This window comes from Centruroides vittatus, unplaced genomic scaffold (assembly GCF_030686945.1).
Source record: "Centruroides vittatus isolate TY-2023 unplaced genomic scaffold, ASM3068694v2 contig_866, whole genome shotgun sequence".
In the NCBI taxonomy this organism is placed as follows: Eukaryota; Metazoa; Arthropoda; class Arachnida; order Scorpiones; family Buthidae; genus Centruroides; species Centruroides vittatus.
Genome location: NW_027122565.1, coordinates 1327611 through 1353766, shown reverse-complemented (window position 1 = coordinate 1353766; position 26156 = coordinate 1327611). Strand labels below are relative to the sequence as shown.

Genomic DNA, 26156 nt, shown 5'->3' with positions numbered 1-26156 from the left:
ATCTTTGAAGTTTAGGACCATCTTTCTCATACACATTACAAGTATTTTTGTTTGTATGGCATTATATCCTTCATAAAACTCAAAAACATAGTACACCTGATATGCATTTCATCTGCAGACATCTTGACTTGATTTTATGAAAATGTGAAGTAAAAAGTTTAAAATAAGCTTCTAAAATAAGAATACAGACTCATATTAGCAATAACATGTTAATTATCAATAAATGTTATAACTGTTATAATTACCAATAAATCACATATCTGTGTTAAGTAATGACAGCTGTTAAAAAATATACAAAAACTTTCTGTTCAACCCAATAAAACGAATAGGCATATTTTGCTACTCTGCATGACATATGAGTATTTTTTAAGTTTTTTTATGATTTATGCATGCTAGGCTTGTAAACTTCTTGTTAAATTTGTGTTAAATTCTGATTAAAATGCTTTTATAAGTGGACTCTTGGGAGTCTGGATTAATTTATTAGGTGACCGAAATGTTCCTGCAGTTTTTGTAATGTTATTAAATTACATGGGTAAAGTTGCAAGTATGCACATGCCAATAGCCAACAGCCTGTCATGCTGAATCAGATGATATCAAAACAGCATAAAAAATAATTCTTGAAATGATGAAAAAATGAAGAAAAGATGGCTATTCTGACTAGTTATCTGAGGATGCTTAATGAGTTCAAACTGGGCACTAACATAACTCAAGCAACCCAGAAGATATATAGAGCATTTGGAGAGAACACAGTGAGTGAATGCATGGCCTAAAAGTGATTCACAAAATTTACATCATGTTTTGAGACTCTTGAAGATGTCCCTTATGAGGGAAGACCAAGCATTATTGATGAGGATGAAAGCACCCATCAAGTTGGATTCAAGACAAATGTGCCAGGAGCTTGCAAAAAAAGATTCAATTTGAGTGATGAAATTATTCGTTTGCATTTTAATCAACTAGGAAAAGCCTGGAAGCTGAGCAAATAGGTTCCATTTGAACTGAGTGCCAATAACAAGCTCCAGAGGCTTATGATCTGTTTGCCACTGCTTTCACAACACAATGAGCCATTTCTGGACTGGTTGTTGATGTGTGATAAAAATGAGTTATATATGACAACACCAAACATTCCCAACATTGGTTATCATGCAGTGAATCTCTACCATATACATCAACCACTTTTGATGAATGTTGACAACATCAAATCAAAAAAAAAAAAAAACTTTGTTGTGTGTCTGGTAGTCTACAGCTGGAATTGTTCATTATCAGCTTCTCCCTCTGGCAAAACAATCACTATGGACCCAACACAACTGCAATGAGTTTAAAATACACTGCTGAAAAAACACTCATTAATTGTAAAGGCACTGCATTCCTTTCAGAACAATGTATGACTACACACAGCACAAGCTCCATAGCCCTGGTTGGGAAATTCTATCCCACCATCCATACTCACCAGATATATCACCATTGAATTATACTGGACAATCATATGCACAACTGACAGTTTTGAAACTGAGCAATACTGGAAATGGAATTGAAGAATTTCTGTGATTCTAAAGATTGTAAATACCACTCTGAAAAAAATCCCACACTTTAATCTTGTTGAGAAAAGGTTGTAGCTTGTGATGATGCTTACTTTACTAAATAAAATATTTTCATTCACTTTTTAACGTTTTAATTTTAGCCTCAAAAATGGCACAAACTTTTTTGATTACCTGATAATTTACATTATTCCTTTTGGGAAAAATGCATTTGGTACTTGAACAGACTTCTGGCACAAAGTAAGTCTGAGTACCAAGATACCATTGTATAATAATTTTTATTTTAAACAATATATTTAAACTACTATATTTAATGAGAAAGGAAAAAAGTTATAGAGAGACACAGAAAAAATTGTATTTTATATGTAAGACAAAAAATGACATTTTATTCATTCATTTTTATAAATTAATACATCTATTATATCAATATCAATAACCAATGTGATTTAAAGGATTTAAAAAATTAAGAGTTTCACATGTTAAGAACTGTGTTAAAGAAATACACTGATTAAAAAATAAGTTTCATATTATTTTGCAAATTTTTTAACCAGTTTCCACTGTATATAACTCTTTATAGATTCTCTGCTGACACTGGCTTACCTTTTTCCACACTGTTAAATGTCAGGTGCTAATGATATACAGATGTATACAAGGTAGTTGCACAGAAATTAAACTGTTCTAAGAAGAAACTATATTTTAAAAACATACTTTACTGACTGAAATAAATTTATGCTTACATGAAAATCATGTGAAAAAATAAAATATAAAAAAACAAGAAAAAATAAAAATTTTTTTAATACAAGTTAGCTATTAAATTAAAAACAAATTAAATAAAATATATAAAAAGCCTGCTTGTATAAGGTAAGACTAAAAAGAAACAAATACCCGAATAACTTCTGGACATGCATAATGGGGAGAACCACAAGATGTTTCAAGCATTGAACCTTCCATTTGCAGAGAAGCCATACCAAAATCTGCTATACGAATATTATTCTTTTCATCAAGTAGAAGATTTTCTGGTTTCAAATCCCTATGACTGATAAATAAAAAAAGGATTATTATTTAAACATAAAATTCTACATTTATTGTAATCATATATCATAACTAATTAATGCTAATTAATTTTTTCTAAAAAGCAATTTATTTACATAACTATTTATTTTCTTAAGGCTACTATTGTGTTAGATGCTTATTTATTACATTGTTGATTTTGACATAACAGATTATCAGACCATTGCTTCCACCTATTAAAGTAAACAGTCTTGTATCTGAAGACATCATGAACAACTATAAAACCTTATATGAGATATTATAATAGAGAAACAGACTACATTGTGGTAAGTGCAAAGGAAACAAACACTATACTTCAAAACAAGAATGTAAATAAAAATTTCCAACATGCTGCCTAGCAGACATTAAGAGTTTCACATGTGAAGAATTGATCTGATATTCTCAAGTATTGTATTTCTACTCCATCAGAAGCTTTGGAACAAGAGAACTTGTTCTGTTGATTTTGAGTCATAAGCATTTGTTAGGAAACTTGTAAATTGATGTAAATCAATTTACTAGTATTGGAAAATTTGCATTAGACTTCTGATAAGTAGCACTGAGTTCAGCGTTAACGTAGATTCTTCTTTTTATTGCATTAGACATTTACCAGTATTCCTGATTTAATTTCTAATACATTTTTTAATGCAATCTAAAAAACTATTTTGAAACAGAACTACCCAAACTGCATTAAGTGTCAAAAATACAAAATTATTGAAGAATGAAAACACTTTTACCATTTTGTTTCATTTCTTTTGTATTTACCAATTATTATTAAAATGTATAATAATAATAAATGCTAAAATAACACTGAGAAAATTAAATAGTAAACATTAAAATATTGATAGTATGTGTAGTATATTTAATATTTAAAAACCACCTAAGTTCGAGATGAGTCTGGCAAAAGATGGCATAGCAATCTGGCTTGGCAGAAATGATTGCATTAGCTAGTGTTAGTGCAATTATTCCTGTCAAGAGTAAGTAAAGTAATTTCTGTTAAAGTTATCATTATTGTCAGTGATGGACTGGACTTTAACTGTCAGTGGCAAATGCTTTCTACAGGTGCATAAGAGTTGTTATTGGCATGAAGCACTAACAGAGATAGGAATGTTCCTTTCTCCTCATGAAAAATTTTAAAACATGAGATGAATTCAGAGCAATTACCTCGCCAAAAATGAACTAAAGTTACCAAATAATCCACCCTATTTCAGGCAGTCTTAATTCAGCCTCCACACAGATTATAGCACCACTTTTTTCTCGAGAATTTAAAATAAAATATAAATTAACTTGAATAAAATTGGCTTTATAACTTAAAAAAATTTTAACTGTACATAATCCCAAATTGCCAAATTATCATAGAATAATTTTGTAAATCAAGATTTACAAAATACTTCTATAATAATTCTGTTTTCTACTAACATATTAACCTTTCTAAGAATTCCAATTTTTAGCAATTAGGTCCAAACTTATTTGGTTCAATGTTATGCAACACTTTTTTTTCTATTACATAAACATAAAAGTTTCTAAATGTTCTTGTGTAAAAAGAGACTTCAATTTTGATTTTATCTGAAATAATTTAGAAAAGCAGTATTTACATGCCTCATTCCAGTACAGGTCATAATGATATGTACAAAGAGTGGCATGCTTTAATTGGATGGTTACCTGGAATAGTGATGGATGAGTCTGAAGCCACAAAATTTCTGAATTCAGTTTTTCCACAAGTCTCACATCAGATGTGAGATTTCATATAATGTCACAGCAATGTTACTGATAGAAAGAAATCCAGGAACAAGATGCTTAACTTTCCTGGCAACATTTAAAATTGCATGTGACATCATCTGTTATGATAATTTATTAGAAGCCTTTTTATATTTTTAATTATTATAAAATAGCAAAAACCTTAATTCTGAGAATAGGGACAAATTTTATAAAAAACTGTAAATGCTAAAAACAAGTAAAATTGTCAATAAGTTCAACTCTACTTGAGATAGGACACATGACTCCCTCTATCTCTCCACCCTCTCTCAACCTCTAACCAGCAAAATTTAATAGCATGAATCTCCAAATACACAAACCTTCCTGAAATATTTCAAAAATTTTCAACAAAAAGCACAGGAGTTATTAAGCTTCAAAGTCCGTAATTTATTAAGCTTACAAAAAATACTCCAATTTTTTTACATTTCTTGACGTTTCAATATCCCTTGAGTCCAAAAAAAGTAAAAATCTCAGAAAGTCATTTTTTGACCAATTGCCATACTTTTCCTCTGGTTATGTGATAGAGTGGGTTATAAGCTGATTTTAAATTCCAATGATGAGTTAAAACAAAAGAACATTAACAATTCAAACAAATATCAAAATCAATGACTAGCAACAAAATTACAAAAATAATTGATAATGCATTACAAAATTAAAATATTAAAACAACTGACAAAACTGTTTAGTTAAAAGGTTATAACATTTTGAACAAAATTAATATATTAACCACCACCACTGAAAAAATGTTCATGTCCATTGGGCCATTCTCTTTTTTCTATATAGATTTATGTTCTTTTCATATCGTTTTAAAATGATTTTAAAAAAATATTTATGCTAATTTTGAAAGTTTTGTTTGATTTACAACATACATGCTTGAAGGCTTAAACAAATGAATTTACATGTACTGTACAGGCTGTGAATTGCATATACAGGTATACCTCGCCTTACGTCAGTAATTGGTTCCATGAGAGGCGATGTAAGTCGAAAAATGATGTAAGTCGAATTTACTTGTGTAGTTATGACGTAAGTCAAAACTACGATGGAAAACGCCAATAATGAGCACTTAAAGATCGCTAAATAAGATGACAATGCAGAAACACAGATGTTTTCATGTTTTGTTCTCTAGGATTTATGATGAGTATATTAACATTTACTGTAAATGTACATATTTTAATATGATTTTATGTGCTTTTAACGCTTTTCTAGTGATATTACGACTTCAATATTTGTGGCGGACGGATGTAAAGTTGAATAAAATGACTTAAACTTGATTTTTATTTTTCCATATACTTTTTTGGCAAACGACGTATAATCGAGAACGACGTAACTCAAGGTATACCTGTACTGTGTCTCACTTGCAGGTTGGTACAAGTTTATTTTGTGTTATTTTTTTATTTATTAAACTACATTTACAGAAATGCTCTGTGAGGTACTAATGGCAGTCCATGGAGCATATTGTGTAATCAGTCATTGAGGTACCTTGAAGCACCAGGAAAATTTTTAGTGAGTCGCACAAGTAGTACCTCATGTTAAATGGAACATGAGGTACCACTTCCATTTAACATGCTACCACAGTTAACATGTTAAATGGAAAATAATTTGAATACTGATGATAAAATTTTCCAGTTTAATTTTTTTCTGAGTTTATTACATATTACTGGACAAAGGAAATTAGTCATAAAATAAAAATGATAAATTATATTTATTTATTTTCAAATTTAATTTACATAATTGGGACATTTCATAAACACCTGCAATTGAATTAAGAGGTTGACTAGTGAGTACAGTGTGTTAAGACATGCTTAGATTGAAAATATTTAATATTTTAAATTTTACACAAATGTTACTTTAATTAATGTAAAATGGATTTCTACATTACAGAGCTTAAAAAATAAAGCAAAAAATAATGTCAACATTAGTGTCAATTTCATTTATTATTATTTTGAACTAAATTTAATTATTATTAAATTTAATTCAAAAATTATTGTAATTATTAGTTAATGTTATCAATAGTATAAGATAGTGGTCTAACTGTCTGCTTTTAGAAAACATTTTATATCAGTTATTAAAGAATATAGTGGTACCTCATACTTTGAATGACTAACTTCAAACACTTTAAAGTTCAAATGCTAAATTCAACAAAAATTCACTTTGGAGTTCAAACAAAGCTTCAAAGATTGAGCTGAGCACAGTGAAAAAATACACTCAAAACCTAAATACAATTTGTTTTATGCCCAAATCATCTCTTGCTTTTTCTTGATCATGCTATGCTTGCATTTTCAGTGCTTTTTCTGCTTTATTTTTGGTATGTTTCGTTATATATATATTGTTATTCATTGATTTTTAACAATTTCTTCCTGCAATTTTTCTTTGTTGACAGTTTTTGGGCATCCTGTACATTTTGTATCTTTTAGTTCAAAATTTTCCAAACAGAACTTTTTAAACCACATTTGACATTTGAGGTTTTGGAGCATCTTTCCCATACAGATAAAAAATTTTCTTAGTGTTTGTATGGTATTATATCCTTTATGAAACTCAAAACATAATACCATATTTTCTATTCCAATAACCTTAAACAGCTTCGCAAAGTATAGTTAACCACAAACGTTTTCAGTCCCCTAGGACCTTCTTCAGGTGGGATCTGAGTAGAGAGTGACCCTTCGTTCTAAACTCCCATTACAAATGCATTCCAACCCCTGCTACAGATGTGTACTATAAATAAGCAATGCTGTGCATGCGTCGGTGACTATAACGCTGGGTTGTACATCGCTTGCCATGCCTTCAAAAGTTGCTTTTCATCCTTAAAGTTGATTGAGAGGCTCAGGCGATCCACTTTAAAGATCTCCAGCGCCTCTAAATACTTAAGATGGTGTACCTGCTGAGTTCTCCGTATCAAGGTCGCCAGGTGTAGCCCAGGTGTAATGCCATTTTCGCTGGCGTATACCGCCAAGGCAATATTGCTCTTCTTCTTCTCGATATCCATTTTATGCTCTTGGAGGCATTGTCTGAGGGATCTCTTCATGGAACCGATATACATCAGATCTCAATCAACTTTAAGGATGAAAAGCAACTTTCGAAGGCATGGCAAGCGATGTACGATCCAGCATTATAGTCACCAACGCATTGTTGCTTGTTTATAGTACACATCTTTAGCGAGGGTTGGAATGCATCTGTAACGGGAGTTTAGAACGTAGGGTCACTCTCTACTCAGATCCCACCTGAACAAGGTCCTAAGGGACCGAAAACGTTTGTGGTTAACTATACTTTGCGAAGCTGTTTAAGGTTATTGGAATAGATATATTTATTATTGCTTCGTTTCTCAAGATAGACCATATTTTCGTGGATTGTCTGGCTTGTTGGTCTATTCAGGGGTGATCGTAAAATCAGATATTTCCATACGGTAAAAGCCAGTATGTTGGTTTATCCCAGGGAATGCTGGCATGCCAGTTTAAGTGAGGTTATACATCCATCTCTAGAAAGCACATGAAAAAAAATGAACAAGTTATGTCACATAAAAACTAATAAGTTTTATTCTAAAACTGTAAAACTCAGCACTACATCGAAACTATGATTATATATTTAATTTTTGCATTTCGTCTTCTTTCTAATGATGTAAAATACTCAACAAAAGCACTTTTGACACTCCATATGTTTATTTTATTGTAATTCCATCCAAAACCACAAAAATAAACACATCAAATTTCACAAACTTGCTGTAAATTATCTCAATTTATCAGATTAACATCCACCTTATGTGAAATTTAAGAGGAAGGTGTTATCTTTAAAATCGAAGTAGATCATCAGTGCAATCCACACTGACTGACTTACTACTACTAATACTAATCTCAATAAGCCACTAATTGTTTTATTGCCCTCTGAATGAAAACCATTCCTGAAGTCAGTCAAGATACATTATTATCTTATTGTACTTGGAAGAATATTTTCTTTAACATTTTATTAACAGCTAGTTTTGTTATATCTGATTAATTTTATTTTTTAGTTGTAGTTTAACTGGCATGCCAGTAACCTTGGAGTTTCCAACATGCTGGTCTCCGTAGTTATACGTGGCATGCCAGTCAATCCACAAAAATATGGTATGCCTGATATACTTTTTATCTGAAGGCATTTCAACTTCTTTTTATCCAAACAAAATGTGAAGTAAAAAGTTTAAAATAAGTTTCTGAACAACAAATACAATCTTATATTAAGAATCATGTGTTAAATTTCATAACTGTTATAATTAAATCACACATTTACTTTAAGTAATGGCAGTTGTTAAAAATACACAACCAAATATTTTTCAACCAAATATAACTTTTACTTATTAACCATGATATTGGAATTTGAGAAGTGCGTGGAAGCAATGAAGCCTGAGAGGGAAGTTGTAATATTGATGATTGAGATAAAACAGAAACTTATTGCAAAGCTGATAGAATACCTACACTGAAGAACAGTAAAGTTTCATGTATCTAAATGCCTTTTACCTGTGCGCGTATCATCCACAACAAAGTAGTTACAAACGTTTTCGAACCTAATGGTTCTTCATCAGGTAACGATCCCCTAACAGAATGTGCTTCGATTCAAAGTCGTGAAGAAATACGATCTGGAACGTTGTCCCAACCCGATGATGTCAATACAGACCAATGTGCTAAGCATGTTAAGTTCTAATTTATCGTTTTATCTAGTAGGGCCTGCCATGCCGTTGATAGAGCTATTTCGTCCTTGTAGTTAATGCAATTACCTTCATTAATAATATTAACTACAAGGACAAAATAGCTCTATCGACAGCATGGCAGGCCCTACTAGATAAAACGATAAATTAGAACTCAACATGCTTAGCGCACAGGTCCGTATTGACGTCATCGAGTCAGGACAATGTTCTGGATCGTATTTCTTCACAACTTTGAATCGAAGTGCATTCCGTTAGGGGATTGTTACCTGATGAAGAACCACTAGGTTCGAAAATGTTTGTAACTACTTTGTTGTGGATGATACGCGCACCGGTAAAAGGCATTTAGATACGTGAAACTTTATTGCAAAGCATGGTTGCATTTAGATACATGAAACTTTATTGCAAAGCAAACTTTATTGAAAGTGGTACACATGTGGCAGGCCTGGCAGCCATGTTTAAGATGCCAAAGCTGACAGTGTGCAACAATGCCATTTTATTATACAGTACTTATGTATTTTATTTATTGTTTTAGGTTTTAATCTATTATTAGGGCATTTAATTGTGTTATTTTTACCTTAAATTACAGGTATCTGCTGTTCTAAGTTTATCAAAATTGCTACTGTTTAGAATAGTGTTGCCACCTTTTAAAAATTGTTGATCTGGATAGTGTCAGAAATTTTGAAAAAGTGGCAACACTGTCTCAAACAGGTCATAACCATTTTTGAAATTTGTTTTGTGTCAGCCAATCTTTATTAAATTTACAAGTTCACTTCCTCTTTTTTGGATTTTCAGTTTCTTGAGTTGTCATATTAAATAATTAAAATAGAAATTATGAACTTGTAAACCGAAACTGTCACATTCACTTTACAATAGGTTTGTTCCAACACAAATCCCTGACTGGTTTGAATTTGAAACTGTAGAAGACATGCGCAATGTCATTTTATAGTCAAGAACTGAACAATGGGCATGCCAGTTTTAAACCAGTCAGAGACTTGTGTTGAAACAAACCTAATATTCACCAGAGATATTTGCAAGTTAGAATTTTAAAAGTACATTTTCTGTCACTCATAGCTTAGGAATAAAATGGGGTTAAGAATGTTTGGGTGGAATTGTGAAGTTAAAGTCTTTAACTGTTAAAATAAAATACTCACAAATATTTTTATAAATTTATTTTGTTTCATCATAATTTCACAATTTCTACAAAAACCAGAAAAATTAATAATTAATCCGGACCATGAATTTCAAAACTGGCCTGGTGGAAACACTAGTTTAGGGTATGGGAATAGATTAATTTACTTTCCTATATTTCTAAAAAACATTTTAAAAAATAGGGGGAAATTTAATCAAACTTCAAACAGTTCAGAGTTCAAATGGCCTGCTGGAATGAATTAAATCTGAAGTATAAGGAACCACAGTATTTGGGTTTGGTTATGTATAACTACAATTTGTTAATGTAAATGAAACAGAAAAAGGAATATTTTAATGCTTGAGATTGCAACTTCTAAACTGCATACAGGTAATTGTCTACTTTCAACAGTTGTCCCAGAGGCAGAGTATATAATAAGGTGGATTATATGGTTTTATTTTCAATCTTGCAATTTTCTGCAGGGTATATGTCATCATGAGTTTTCCACAAAAAATTATGATAAAATAAATTTTCTGTCATATTTTAACAATTTAAGATCAAATTATTTATCATTATTAATACTCTACCGATTTTAATTTAACTTACCATATCATATGACTATGGCAAAAATCTAATGCAGAAATAATTTGGCGAAAAAATCTTCTAGCTTCTTTAGGAGTCAATCGTCCTTTTTTCACTAAATAATCAAATAATTCTCCTCCAGAAACGTGTTCTAATATTAAATATCTAAAATCAAAAAATATAAAGAATTCAAAAATTGGTTAGAATACATCATCAGTTAAGATTACATAATCAAAATAATGTATGCTATATTATTAATTTATAACTTACAAATATTTTTTATTTTCATATACATCATAAAGACCTAATACATGAGGATGTTCTATAAGTTTCATAATGGCAATTTCTCTTTCCACCTATCAGACAAATAATATTTATATTATTATAAAATGTAAAAATCAAATGTTTTATATAGTAAACTTTTTATTTAAAAGAAAATAAAATCCTTTGTGAAGAAAACTTGATAATTAACAAACAAAACTCAAATTGTAAATCACATGGCTCCTAAAAATATATCTAAAGTTATAAACCATACAGCAACCAAATAAAAAAAAGTACGTTAGGTTGGTCATAATTAAAAAACATTAATTTGCTTAAGAAACTGTTTAATATGTTACAAATATACAACTTTATTCATCCAGTTTAATTACTTACTTAATACAAAAAACTCCAATAATGTAGATATTCATTAACTGCATTTTTCAGAGTTTATATCTATTTCTCATTGTTCCTAGGACTAAGTTCCTATATCTCAGTTACTGTGAGAATAGTAATTGAGATATAGGAACTCAGTCCTTGTCAAAAATCACAATCCCAAAAAATAATCAGTTCACAGCGTGTTCATAGATTTTTGTGGGTGTATGATTTTTGACAACTTTATTAAACTATTTGATATTTACTGTAAAGAATAATGTCTATGAGAATGGTTTGTAAAAACCTGAAAGCACTAGTAATAATGGACATGTAAACTCTGGAAAAGTAAATAAAAAAACTGACACTATATTACATGAAAGAGCACTTGAATATATACATCATACTTCATGTAAACTGGCATCATTTCTTTTTGTTCTTTCAGTAGAGTTGTACAATGTGTGTAACTGTCTGAAGCAGTTAATGAACATTTAAGTTATCTAGTTAGGAATCTTTTATTACAGAAATATTCTTGGAAGTAAATCGAACAGCCTTATAAATAAATAAAATATTTCAATTCATCTTTCATGCCTGAAATAGTAATATATTACTATATTAGGCATGAAAGATAGTTCTGACTGGAAAGCAATTCATCACAATTTTCCTCTGTCCTGGTTTTATCAGTAGATAGTTTATATGCTAGAATTTTTGATTCTTTCAGGAACACTCAAAAAACAACATTCATAGATTTAATAAAAAGAGAGGATAAAGTATACTGAAAAAAAAAAAAAAATATGAAAGTAAAAGCTAAAAGCAATGGTGTCACTCAGTGTGATAATTCATATTACTGCCCCAAAGAACTGTTTTTCTACCTGACTATACAGAATCATTACTAATATTTTAATACAAACTATTGTTAACTGTAAATCATAAATTTATATATATATATATATATATATATATAATGAATGATAAGTCAATAACATAAACAATTAGCAAATTGAAAATTACACCTTACAGTTACAATATTATATGCATAGCCTATATATATTTACATTTATTTATTTTTGTAACTTTTACATTCATAAAAAGTAAAATATTTTTGTATTTATTATTATGATTTGGTAATAATGACAGCTCTGATTAGAATGAATTAGAAAATCGAAAAGTAAGTTAGCATAGAGTTTTGGCATTGTAGATATCGATATACAGTAATACCCCAAACTTACGCAATAGGGGGGTCCAAGCGATAACTGCGTAAGTCAAATTCGCGTAAGTCGGTGCTATGTATTGCAGCGCCATCTCTGGCAATTCTTATATGTTATGTTGTAGCGCGCCTGCGCACCACAAGTCAGTTCTGTACCGCTTCTTGTTCAATAAAGACGTGCTTGTTACTTGTTCATAAGAATCCGTCTCCATCCTTCTTAATCTAATTCCGACGACCATACATACCAATTCTGGCGACGAGGTGGATTAAAGATAGTCTATTTCTTCAATTCTATTCAAGTTTCAGCAAGAATACTAACGTTTATTTTTTTTTCCTCGACGAAGTCAACACGTGGCTTCAAGCTAGACTTTGAACCTTTGACCCGTAAGTTACCGAATTGCTTATTATCATTATTTTCTTTCCTTTATTCGGAAATGGCAACGATTAACGTTAATCCGTATAACGTGAATAGTGATTGGGATGAATATGTGGAACAATTGGAAGAATTCTTTATAGCGTCTAATATCACTGACGATAGAAAAATGGTGGCTACTCTTCTTAGTCAGATGGGACCGGTGGCTTATAAATTGTTAAGAAACCTTTGTCAACCTGATAAACCCTCTTCGAAGACATTTTCTGACTTAAAAAGTATAATGAGATCACATAAAAATAAATCAGTTAGTATAATTTCCGAGAGAGCGAACTTTACTCGCCGGGTACAGAAAGAAGGAGAATCGATTAATGATTTCATAGTTGGGTTAAAATCTTTAAGCGAAAAGTGTGATTTTGGAGACTCCCTTGCAACACGTTTAAGAGATCAATTTGTGTCAGGCTTGTACGACCCTAGAATTCGTTCAAATCTTTTTGCTAAAAATGAATCGGAATTAGACCTTCAGAAAGCGATCAATTATGCTATTGCTATGGAACAAGCTCTGATTGATGCAGGTCGTTTCAATAAATTGCCACTCGAAAACGATTGTTTTAAAATTCGTTCCACAAAGTTCCCTAACAGAAAGAAGGAGTTTAGTGAGAATAGTTCTAGAGATAAAACTAAGTTCGAAACAAAGAAAACTGGTAGTTACATTTGTAGATCTTGTGGAAGCAAAGATCACTCCCGTGAGAATTGTAGATTTAGAACATTTACCTGTAATAAATGTGGCATACCTGGTCATATTGCAAGGGTTTGTGGAAAAACTAAGCATCCTCATGTGAGCGTACACCAACTATCTCGTACCAACAAAGATTCGAATGGTTATTCAGAGATAGATAATTCAACTTATTTTAATCTTTTCAATATTCAAGATGTCTCCACACCAGTTCCACCTATTATTCTCACTCTATCCATTAACAAGAAGAACATTAGTTTTGAAGTTGATACTGGCTCCCCACTTTCCATCATTTCTGAATCCACCTTCAACAGAGACTTATCATCCTTTTCTTTACATGAGTCTAAACATTTTCTTTGCACATATGGAAATTTCAAGTTGAATGTATTGGGATTTATCACAGTACCAGTTCTTTACAATCGTTCTCGCCATAAACTTCGCCTTTATGTGGTTCGTCATGGTAATGCTAATCTCATTGGAAGAGATTGGATTCGAGAGTTAAAGCTTTCATGTAAAATCAACAGTATTACTCCTGGGATTTCTCATACAAACTCTAATCTGCTTACTCTACTAGACAAATACTCTACTGTATTTTCTGATGGTATCGGATGTTCTAAATCAATATCCCTTCATTTAACCTTAAAACCAGATGCACATCCTATTTTTCTGAAACCAAGGACAGTTCCTTTTTCCCTCAGGGATAAAGTTGAAGCAGAGTTATCTAGGTTAGAAAAGGCTGGAGTAATTTCTAAGATATCCAACAGTGCTTGGGCTACACCTATAATTCCAGTAGTTAAAAATGATGGTAGTGTTAAGATAGCTGGACTTTTTAATCTAACCCTGAATAAGATGTTACAAATAGATGTCCATCCAATACCTCGTTTGGAAGAGATTTCCATGAAATTACTTGGAGGTGAGAAGTTCTCTACCTTTGACTTAAGTGATGCCTATAACCAATTCCAATTGGATGATGAAAGTAAAAATTTAGTGGTTATCAATACTCATCTTGGATTGTATAAGTGCAATCGTCTCTTATATGGTATTGCATCTGCCCCTGCTTTATTTCAAAGAGCTATGGAGCAATTATTCTCCACAATTCCGAAAACGCAACCATATTTTGATGACTTGGTTACTTCTGGTACAAATCAGTCAGACCATTTCAGTAATATTGAAAGAATCCTATCCATTTGTGAAGTAGAAGGAATCAAAGTAAATAAACAAAAGTGCAAATTCTTACAAGATTCTGTAAAATTCTTAGGATTTGAGATTTCAAAACAAGGAATTGCTCCTTTATCCTCAAAACTGGATCCTATATTAAAAGCTCATAAGCCTCGTAATGTCCATTCTCTACGTTCGTTCCTAGGCATGTTGAACTATTATTCTAAATTTGTACCTAAACTGTCTACTTATCTACACCCTCTCTACAAACTCTTACGTAAAGGATGTTCTTGGACCTGGACAAAAGAACATGAATCTGCTTTTCAAAGTGCAAAAAACTCATTAAAACAAGCTACACTTCTTATACACTATGATCCTAACAAAGAATTATACTTGGCTACAGATGCTTCTCAATTTGGTGTCGGCGCTGTTCTTTTCCATATTATCGACAATGTAAAACGTCCTATTACGTTTGCTAATGCTTTACTTTCACCTGCTCAACGTCGATATTCTCAGACAGAGAAAGAGGCATTATCCATTATTTTTGGTATCAAGAAATTTCGTCAATATCTTCTTGGTCGCCATTTCATCTTAGAAACAGATCATAAGCCCTTACTTGCAATTTTCGGTGATAAAAGAGGACAGAATGAGATTGTAGCTGCTAGACTACAAAGATGGAGCATCATACTGAATGACTATAATTATACAATCAAGTACATCTCCTCTGCAACTAATATCATAGCTGACGGCCTTTCCAGAAATACTACTAATGATTTATTCATAGAAGATTTTAGTAACTCAGTTCCAAGTTCATTATTTAATTTGCAGTTTGACTCCCTTCCTTTTACCAATAGTGCCTTTATAGAAGCATGTCGTACAGATAAACTTTTCAATGTTTTGCGTAAGTGTATCAAGAATAATTGGCTTCAGATAAATACAACTGTTAAGCCATTTCTTAAATTCAAGGATTCCCTTTCTCTAGAAGGAAACTTAATATTTATGGGTGATAGAATATTTGTTCCTGAAAAATTTCGCAGAAATGTTCTCATTGAATTACATTCTGGACATCAAGGTATTGTTAAATCGAAAATGTTAGCAAGATCAATTGTTTGGTGGCCAGGCATTGATAGTGATCTAGAACGAACAGTGAAAGAATGTATTTTATGTCAGTCTTACCATCGAAATCCTCCCTCTACTAATACTTTAAGATGGCCAATTCCTGAAGAGCCTTGGAGTAGATTGCACATTGACTTTGCTGGTCCATTCCTTGGAAAAATGTTTCTAATAGGTATTGATGCAAAAACTAAATATCCTGAAATTCAAATAATGCAATCCACAGATTCTTCCGCTACTATTCTGGCACTTAGATCTTGGTTTAGTCGTCATGGCCTTCCACTACATGTTCATTCTGATAATGGCCCTCAATTCACATCTCGTGAATTCAGAATGTTTTTAGCTCAGAACGGAATTCGTCAGACATTCTCTCCGCTGTATCATCCTGCAACTAATGGAGCAGTTGAAGGATTTATCAAAACGTTTAAGTCTTCTTTAAAAAAATTAATTCATGAAAAGGATTTAATGACATCCCTCCTTCAATTTCTTACTTCATATCGTTCTACTCCTCACTGTTCTACTGGTAAAACACCAAGTGAGATGCTATTCAACAGAAAACTTCGCTCAAGACTAGATTTGTTGCGTCCTTTAACCTTATCGAATAACAACGTAGTTCGTCCACAGCGTTCATTTATGATAGGAGACACAATTTTTGCTCGTGACTTTTGTTCTAAAGAATATTGGGTTGCAGGTAAAGTTATTCAGAAACTTTCACCTGTTACATATAACATTGAGCTTCCTAATGGTTCCGTATGGAAACGTCACATTGATCAACTGAGATCTCGATCATCTGCATCCATCGAATCTCAAGGTGCTTCATTCGTTCCTCTTCAGCTGTGGTGGGAAGAAAAAGAAGAAAATAATCTAATAGTAGAAAACACTCCTCAGAAAGATAACATGAAAAATTCCTCTTCAGATACTGCCTTAGCTTCAGACTCGTCTAATACTCAAGAATCAAGTCGTAGACATCGTAAAACCCCTACCTACTTACAAGACTATGTTTGTTTGTAATTCTCCTTAGGAGGGGATGATGCTATGTATTGCAGCGCCATCTCTGGCAATTCTTATATGTTATGTTGTAGCGCGCCTGCGCACCACAAGTCAGTTCTGTACCGCTTCTTGTTCAATAAAGACGTGCTTGTTACTTGTTCATAAGAATCCGTCTCCATCCTTCTTAATCTAATTCCGACGACCATACATACCAGTTGGGGTATAACTTCACATATAAATACATACAAATTATTTTTAATTAGGGCCAGAGACTAAAGAAAACAAATTTAGAAAAAAATGTTTAATAAAATCTTAGATAACGTTGTTTCCATCTCAGTGATAATACAGTGACGTTTACAAATGATGCTTGAATTTAAAGATTGAGCATTTTTCACAGCTTCGAGAATTTTTCTTTACCTTTTATAATTGTTCTGACTGTCGATTCCGGTAGATCAAACTCCTTTGCCAATTCACAAATTTTCATTTTTGTATCAAAGTCGTTAATAATGTTAACTTTACATTCCAAAGATGAAGTTTTTATTTTCTTATTTGATGCAGAAGAATCTATTTCGTTTGGATGGCATAGTAGAATCTCTCAAGTCTCCACAGATATAACAAACACAGAAATAAATAACACGAAATAAACTGTAAGCTGAACAATGGTGTGGGGGGTGAGTAATCAAGAGTTGCGTGGCGCTCAAACAAAAGATGAATCGTTGAGATTTGAAAATTGCGTAACTCTGGGTTCGCATAAGTCGAGGTATTACTATATACAAGTTGGGCTTAGAAAAAAATGTGTTTTGTTCTTACAGTATAACTGAACTACAGGGATATTTTTAAAAAATAATAAATTTCTGTCAAAACACTCCATAAAAATTTTATAAAGTGTCATTTTGGTGTTACCTTCTCTGATTGTTTTACCCAGGGCAATGTGCATCCCAACTGATACCACAAAGTAAATACTATAAGGTGCCTTTATTTTCCCACCTAGGTCACACATATAAATGTGAATAGTTGATTTATGAATACATATATACTATATGTGAATTGTGAACTGATACACCTATCAGTGTATCAGTGCTTAACCTCCTAGCAAAGAAATTAATACAGAACAGGCTATGGATAGCAATAATTTTTTCCGTCTGGCTCTAGATTTCTTACATAGATCAGTAGTAAAAATCACTTTCCTATACTCTTCATTGTTAAATTTAGGTCTTGATTTCCAGAATTTTTTAAAAATTAGATTTCTACTATATTCGGAATCTACTGATATTTTGACCATAGGATTAATACCTTTATCATTTAACCTAATTAAACTCTTTATCTAATTCAAAATCCAATGTACAGGTACATTTTAGATGACTATTGTACTTAACTAGTACTGTACATCTAATTTTTTCATTTCTTGCGATAATTTCTGCATTTCTCCTAGATACCTTTTAGTCTCTTCCTTCATACGATGTAGCTCATTCTTAATGCCTTGTATGTCATGGCTCAACTGTGAGAAATTGTTTTGTATCAATTCATAAATTGATTTTAAGGAATATGGTGAGTCTGTTTGTATCTGAGATTCCTTAGCAGATAATGGTTCAAAATATTCAGAGATTTTCAAAGGTTTAAAAGTTTCAGAGTTATATCCAATAGAATCCTCTTCAAGCTGTAAAAATTCTTCACTCAATATTTCTTCATCTGGATATTCTGTATTTAATTCTTTAACACTTTCATTCCGAGGCCAGCCTCATCCCCTCTTTTACATATTGGAACGACACATCACTTGAGGGGAATGGGGGAAAGGACCAGGATTGGGTTCTATTCCAGCCATTATCAGAAAACAAATAATTAATTTTAGGATTAAACAGTTAGTAAATTTCCACATTATGAGTCTTGTTCAGAATCCAAAACAATTAATTTCAAATAGTATGTTAAAAGGCTACAGACAAGCTTCATCAAAAAACATGCCAGCAGCCTTGACAGTCAGCACCACCACCTGTTTTGGCTATACTGCTCAACAGTTATATCAGTTCAAATCAGCTTTGATGATAATAAGCATTTAATATTCTTTTTTTTATCATTAAAATTTTTAACACATCTATGACGACTAAATTTAAGAAACTTATCACACTGTTTTTTGGAAAAAGTTCAAGTAGAAAACAAAAGACCAATGTTTGCTGTGTTACTATTTAATTATTGTGGAACAAAATCACTCCTTCCATGAGCAGCAGACTGTTTGCTCTTGATGGATTTGTGTAGGCTACAGAGTGTCTCACAGTACACGTCACTGTTAATGGTTTTCCCATGCTTGAGGAATTCAATGAGTATCAGACTGCGGACATCGAAAAAGACGGTGAGCATCATCTTGCCTGCTGAGGGCACAGCTTTGAATTTTTTAGTAGGAGGTGACGATGCATGTTTCCATTGCATGCTGTCCCACTATGTCTCTGGCTCAAGGTGATGACACCAACTTTCGTCACAAGCGATGATCCACTCCAGGAAAGTGGGGTCTTTGATACCAGAACAGTGGGTGTTGAGGTGCTAACCCCATATGCAGTTCCTTTTACGGTTTGCTGAACTTCTGGCACCCAATGCACGCACACCTTCCGGTAACCCAACCTGTAGTGCACAATTGTCCACACTGTTCCATTGCTGGCCTCCACCATCACTGACAACATTCGCATTGTGACATGCCGATCACGTCTCACCAGGTCTTCACCTTGTCAATGAGTTCGGCCGTGATTACCGTGTTTGCCTGGCTCAGTCTTGGGTCATCACTCAAACACTCCCGGCCTTCACGAAAACAAGCACTCCACTTTCTCACTGACTTGTCGGACACATAATCTCTCCCGTATATGGCCACCATCCAACAATGAATATCGGCCAGTTTAACACCTTCTGCAGTCAGAAATCTGATAACACCTCGTTACAACTTAATCGTCAACTTTTGCAATGTGAACACCATGATGTCCTCATACACATTGCTCCGTCAATTGGATGGAACCCACAACTGCCTGCTTCTCTCCTGCGTCATGTGCGGGTGCACACGCATGATGCACAACCACACCGGACATTACATTCGCATCCCTAGATGTCTCATTACGATATCCCAAAGTGGCATATTCCCATTTCAACTGGTTTGGTTGTGCCAACTTTTCATACCTTTTCATTTGAACACCCTTCATACAAATTTACTCACAATTTAAGATTTAAGACTGTAAATTTTATATTACAAAAATTACTTTTAAAAATTTAATGCATGCTATCTAATAATACCAAAAAAAATCATTACAATTGATATAAATTAAAAATTTCCTATCTACAAAATATTAGCAAAAGTTATAACTTACAAACCTCAACAATCCATTAATCATAAAGTGTACATTCATTAAAAGCATGAGTTATACATTTAAACAAAAAAATGGTCTAAAACAGTTTAAGAGTTTAAAATCTCTCCTTTTTAACATTTTAAAATGCCTTCAAGGTAATATTACAAATTCAAAATAAATAGTTATTGTATATACAAAAGAGCATAGAAATAGAGCTGCTGAATTATCATCTATTTCATTGAGCTGCAATTTCAAAATTGCAGCTCAATGACATACAACAGAGAGACAGATGCCAGTCAGAATTTATAGGTCTGCAATTTCAAAATTGCAGACCTATAAATTCTGACTGGCATCTGTCTCTCTGTTGTATGTCATCTGTCCTTTCTTGATATCAAGAACAGAATTAGATAGAGGAAAGTTAAGACCAGATATAGAAAGTTTACGAACAGGAGGCTCCAAGTGACTATATACAAACTGGTTTAAACTGGAAGTCACACTAGGGAAACATTTTTGAATTAAAATAAACAGTTACATGGATGATCATGATCTGACTCTCTTGTTAACAGGAAAAGTATGATGTAATGAGGCAAAGACATTATTAAAATTAAAGCCTATATAAACTTAAACAGCTTTTCCTTTGAGAAAAATTGTGATGCAGAAGAATATGTCTGCAGTGTGCACAAAGGATTTTTCATATTTTCTAAATATGCTCTTAGTGAGTTCAGACAAAGGTAAACCTATTTGATGAATTCTTAACTGAAATTTAAAATTAGCTTAAAAACTGCCCATCACATAATCTGTATCCTCTCAAATTGTCTTTAAAACATATAACCTGTGAGTAATCTCCACAAAAATACAATACTGTACTATCAAAATTTATTAAAATTTTCAGGAATAACTAAGTCATAATTCTCAACTAAAGATGACTAAACATTATGTTAACTGCTTCTTGTCCTTATTTTAAATATTCTAAGAAATGTTCACAAGAACCTTCCTTTATTTTAGGACTTGTTACATCAGGAAAAACTAGAGGACAACAATTGGTTTTCAGATATTTATGGTAACCCAAATCTGTACGTTAGCATTTCAGACTACTGCCCCTCTTCAGCAGAAGATTACAACTTCTACTAAAAAATTAATTTACAATTATTTTACAAAAAATTACAAAATTTAAAAAAAACATTATCTTATTACTTTCCAAATTATCATCATCATAATGTATTTACTTGATTATATTTCTTCTCCTTGATGTAAAAAGTTCTTAAGTTTCTCATGAACATTTTTTAAAAGACTAAACATGTTTTAATTATTATGATGGTATGTGGATAGATTTCATCTAACAAAATTATTACCTTCATTGAGCAAGCTTGTTTATTTACAATAGATAACAGATTTTTAATCACTTAACACAAGATAACAGAAATTCAACATGACACACATTTTTTGGAATTCCACATAAATTATGCTTTTAATATCCCAAAAAAACATTTGAAGACTGTCTACTTGTAAAGATAATTCCTTTTTACAATTGGAGAACTTAGATGCTTCATGTCATAGATAAAGATTTGAATTCAAGAATGTAGTAAAATATTTCATCTATAAAGATATATTCCAAAATAAATCTCCCAAATACATTGTATTGAAGAGATATTATAGATTGCATCTCAGCACTACAATATATATTGATCATACAGATATTCTTCAATAATTCAGAACGTTGTGAATAGAAACATATAGGTATTGTGAACAGAAATATTTGTTCTATTTTATGTATCTTATCTTCCTGTTCACTTAAACAATTCTTTGTATTACTGTTCAAGAGAATAATACTGTATTTTTTTCATATTGCAGTCCAAAAATTTCAGCTCGGCATTGTGACAATGTCACAATAAATAATAGCTTGTTAATAATTATTATTGTATTTTTTGACTAGATGGCAACATTATATAAGCAAATGTAATGGCTCTGTTGCTTAGGAAACATGTACACATTCATTCATGATAACAGTTTATTTACTTCAATAATACTTGTTGTCTAAGTGATAAAATAGTTTCTTTACATTTAAAATTTCATTCTGTGCCCCAAGGGAAAATGTAAAATGAAACTTTATAGTATATACAGTAGAGCGTCGTTTATACAAATCAATTGGGGACTGGGATTGTTCAGATAACTTATTTTTTTGGATAACCGCTTATGTACAAAAAAATATATTAATCTATCCCATGTTGAAATTTTTCTCCATTGCATGTCGCTTCGCGTTGAATTTTCGTCGATGTTAAGCCTAATGTAAATTTTTAAAAATAATAATGGTGGCTATTGTATCATTAAAAATTATTTCATTTTGTACAAACAAAATAAATATATTAAAAAATATAAAAACAAAAAAATGATATTTTGGAAGTTAATCTAGTAACAAAAATGTTCGATTCAGCACGACACAGTCCGACTGGAACGCTTTCGGATAACCAACATTTCAATTGTTCGGCTTTTGGATAAACAACGCTCTACTGTATTTACATTTACTAAATTGAAAAATATGAATAAATTCCCTTTATTTTGCCTCGCAGGCTGAGTACTTTTAATGCTAATCTGTCCGTATTTTGTCTTCAACTATTATGATAACACCAATTTTAACACTGTATCATCCAGTTATAAACTATTTTTGAATATATCTTGTTGAAATGCTTTGAGTAAATTCATATAACAACTCTTTGTTCAAATACAAATTCATTTTTTTTATGTAGACACACAAAAATAATACATAGATATGCATATCAACAATCTGTTGATAAGATGCTTTTATATGTGAATATAGCATAGAACAGAGTAAAACAAAATACACTCTTTCCTTGTTTTTATCATCCTCATAAATGTCACTTCCTCAGTTCTATTATTGTGTTTAGTTAAGACTTATAAAACTCAATTTTGTCACTTTCCTCAATTGTATTACTTAATACATAACATGATCAAAAATTACTAAGGTAAAGTAAAAGATGTAGTGTACAGTACATGCTGAATGAAGTTTGGAAACAACTGAGTCCAGATATGATTAAACACTGCTGGAAAAAAAAATCACAGTGCCTTTTTTCCTATGATTAATGTTGAAATATCAGCATGTGAAGGACCACAAAATACTAAAAATGCAAGTGAACAAGACCTGCAAAACTATTAAAAATGTTTTAGGTACAGTACATGAATATTGTTGACACTACAAACACTGATGTACTTTAATGTTTCCTCTAAACAAGACTATTGTAATGACTCCTGTAGAGCGAGATCCACAGGGCGTATGAAGAAATTAATGTGAAAGGAGCTAAGCATTAATCAATAACATGTACAGTACACTTAACCTAGAGAGCAAAAATTGTTTAATACACGACATGAGGTCCAACAGCACACAGTACACGATGTACAGTACAGTCATGAAACTACATGAGTTATACAAATCTGGAATAAGAAATGATTTTAGTCTTAAGAACTAATGGATTTCCACCAATGTACAGTACATCTCCTTTTCCTCAATACAATGCTTATACACAGTAGCACTGCATGATCCCGGGATGACATTGGTTGCCACAAAAACGACAACAACATATACATACAAAACTTATATTCTCATAACTAATCGTTGTAATTGGAGCCTTGAATAGCCTAATTCATAAATATGTGTATCCCTCATTGACGGTCTACTGTCTAATGGATCATTCAATTTCAGATCAAGATGTCCTTTTGTCGATGGCAACTATCTCCTGGTTCTGAATCTCCCCTTTCCTTGTTCCTTTTTTTCATGTAGCTTATCTGTCCGAATCAAAGTCTTTCAGGCTCAGCTGCTGCACTCTCACTTTCTATCTTTTCTTAAGAGTCCAAAAAGAAAAAAGTATCTTGATGCAAATGTCCATCCTTTTCATAATTCCCACTCCCCAGAAGTAGATCACTGACATTTGACACTATCCCAGACCAATTACAAGGCTCCAAACATGGCAACCAGGATGAAGGTTTTGCAACACACCATACAATAATATATGGAAATGCAATACAGAATAATGGAATTATATATATATATATATAATTCCATTATTCTGTATTGTTAAAAGTTACAATAATACAGAATAATTTCATTATTCTGTATTATTGTAACTTTTCTTTTGTGTATATATATACACATATATATATATATATATATATACACAAAAGAAAAGTTACAATACATAGTCACATAGCACTACACTATCTAACATCAAATTCCTTAAATGATTAAGAAATTATTGAAGCTATTTCTGATATTACTATTGACTTTCAAGAACTAGATGATGAAGACAATGATGGTGAAATAAATAAAGATTATAATATTATAATAATACTCCTATGTTTTCAAAAGTTTTAGCTAACTTAGAAAATACTGAATATTTTTTCCATTCAAGATAAGCCAACTTTTCAGACATGATGTTGATTCATAATATCTGATTAAGATTATTCACAATTTCACAAAGTCAACAGCAGGAAAAAAGCATTATGGTTTCTTCTCAACATAAATATTTTCTTTTGTTTAATGTAGTCTTATCGTTAAAATATATTTAAAGATCATCCCTTATGTGTCTCAATAACAAATTTGCCCTTTCAATACCAGATGAAGTTACTGGTATTAATAAAAAATTTAAAACATTAGTAATATTTGGGAACGTTTCAGAACAACTTCTGCTATTAGATTATGTCAACCTTATACTATCAGGCATATCATCCATATCATCCAAATGCCTTCCTGTAGTTTTAATTCATGTTTAAGAGAGAGAGTAAGCACATGGTAAATCATCTGCATAATAATTTAAAATTTTATTTGTTATTTCTTCCTTTAATTTACAGCTCATATTTGATGGAATCAGTAGAATCCCTTAATCACATTATTAGCTATTGTATCAAATCTCAGATTAAATTGGTAAATCAGAGAATCTATAAACAATATATAAATTGCTCACTTAAAGTACAGTTTTGGGTTATCTCCTTCAATATTTTTTTTCTATGAATTTGCTTTCCACATATACAGGATACCATTAAAGACTTGATGTTTGTTAATTTTGTCATCACTGTTCTCTTGCTGTATATAAAGTCAAATTCTGAAATATCTTCCCTAGACTGTTCAAATACTGATTTCAAAAGAGACATCACTAATTAAATTTCTCATTTATTTTATACTTAACAACTAAAGAATTACATTTGTTATATTCAATTATAAATTGAACTAGCAGGTAGGCCTAGCGTTGCTCGGGCAAAAGTAACGATAGCAAAGATTGAGATCATTATGTTATAGTCACAATAGAAAAAGAGTAATTTCATCAACAAACTAAGTATTTCTAAAGAAAGATCGAATTTGAAAATCGAATGTTCAAATATTGTTCGATTTTCACAACGTGTTCTGATTATATCGTTTGATTTTCATCGAATGTTCTAAAGAACAAAGGTCGAGAAAAACCAAACTAATCTGTTTAAATTTGAAAAATCGAATGTGTTCTAACCTATTACCCTTTTTCTTTTTTCTTTTTTTCCAGAGCCCATAAATCTTGCACATTGCTTTCTCTTGTTCTCCGTTGTTACTTAACACTTCCATTGTTACTTAACACTTTGGTACTTAAATTTGGTACCCTAACTGTGTACCAAATTTCAACTTTCAACTCCTAACCGTTTTAGCGAAAATTAAGATTATTAAGTTACAGTCAACCTTACCCGTTTTCACAGAATGCATAAATTGGGTCCCCCTGTTTCCAGACTAATTACAGAATTTTTAGATGGGTCTAAAAATATGTTCAATTTCCTGCAAAAATGAAAAAAATGTCTTGCGCGTCGCTTTCTCTTAACAATTCTATTGTTACTTGACCCTTCTATTGTTGATGAAAGTGTTAAGACTTAATCCTGTCTCTCAC

General features: G+C 31.8%; 1 protein-coding gene across 4 annotated transcripts in view; it reads right to left on the bottom strand.

Annotated features, from left to right (window-relative positions):
- The window catches only part of LOC136982856 (serine/threonine-protein kinase BRSK2-like), a 158444-nt gene that overhangs the window by 85291 nt on the left and 46997 nt on the right, over positions 1-26156 (bottom strand). For all 4 annotated transcript variants that reach the window (XM_067279393.1, XM_067279395.1, XM_067279397.1 and 1 more), the window contains exons 3-5: positions 10988-11073; positions 10742-10882; positions 2421-2571 (exon numbers count right to left, since the gene is read on the bottom strand). In XM_067279393.1, coding sequence (XP_067135494.1) covers positions 2421-2571; positions 10742-10882; positions 10988-11073 — 378 coding nt within the window. The remainder of the gene's footprint in view (positions 1-2420; positions 2572-10741; positions 10883-10987; positions 11074-26156) is intronic.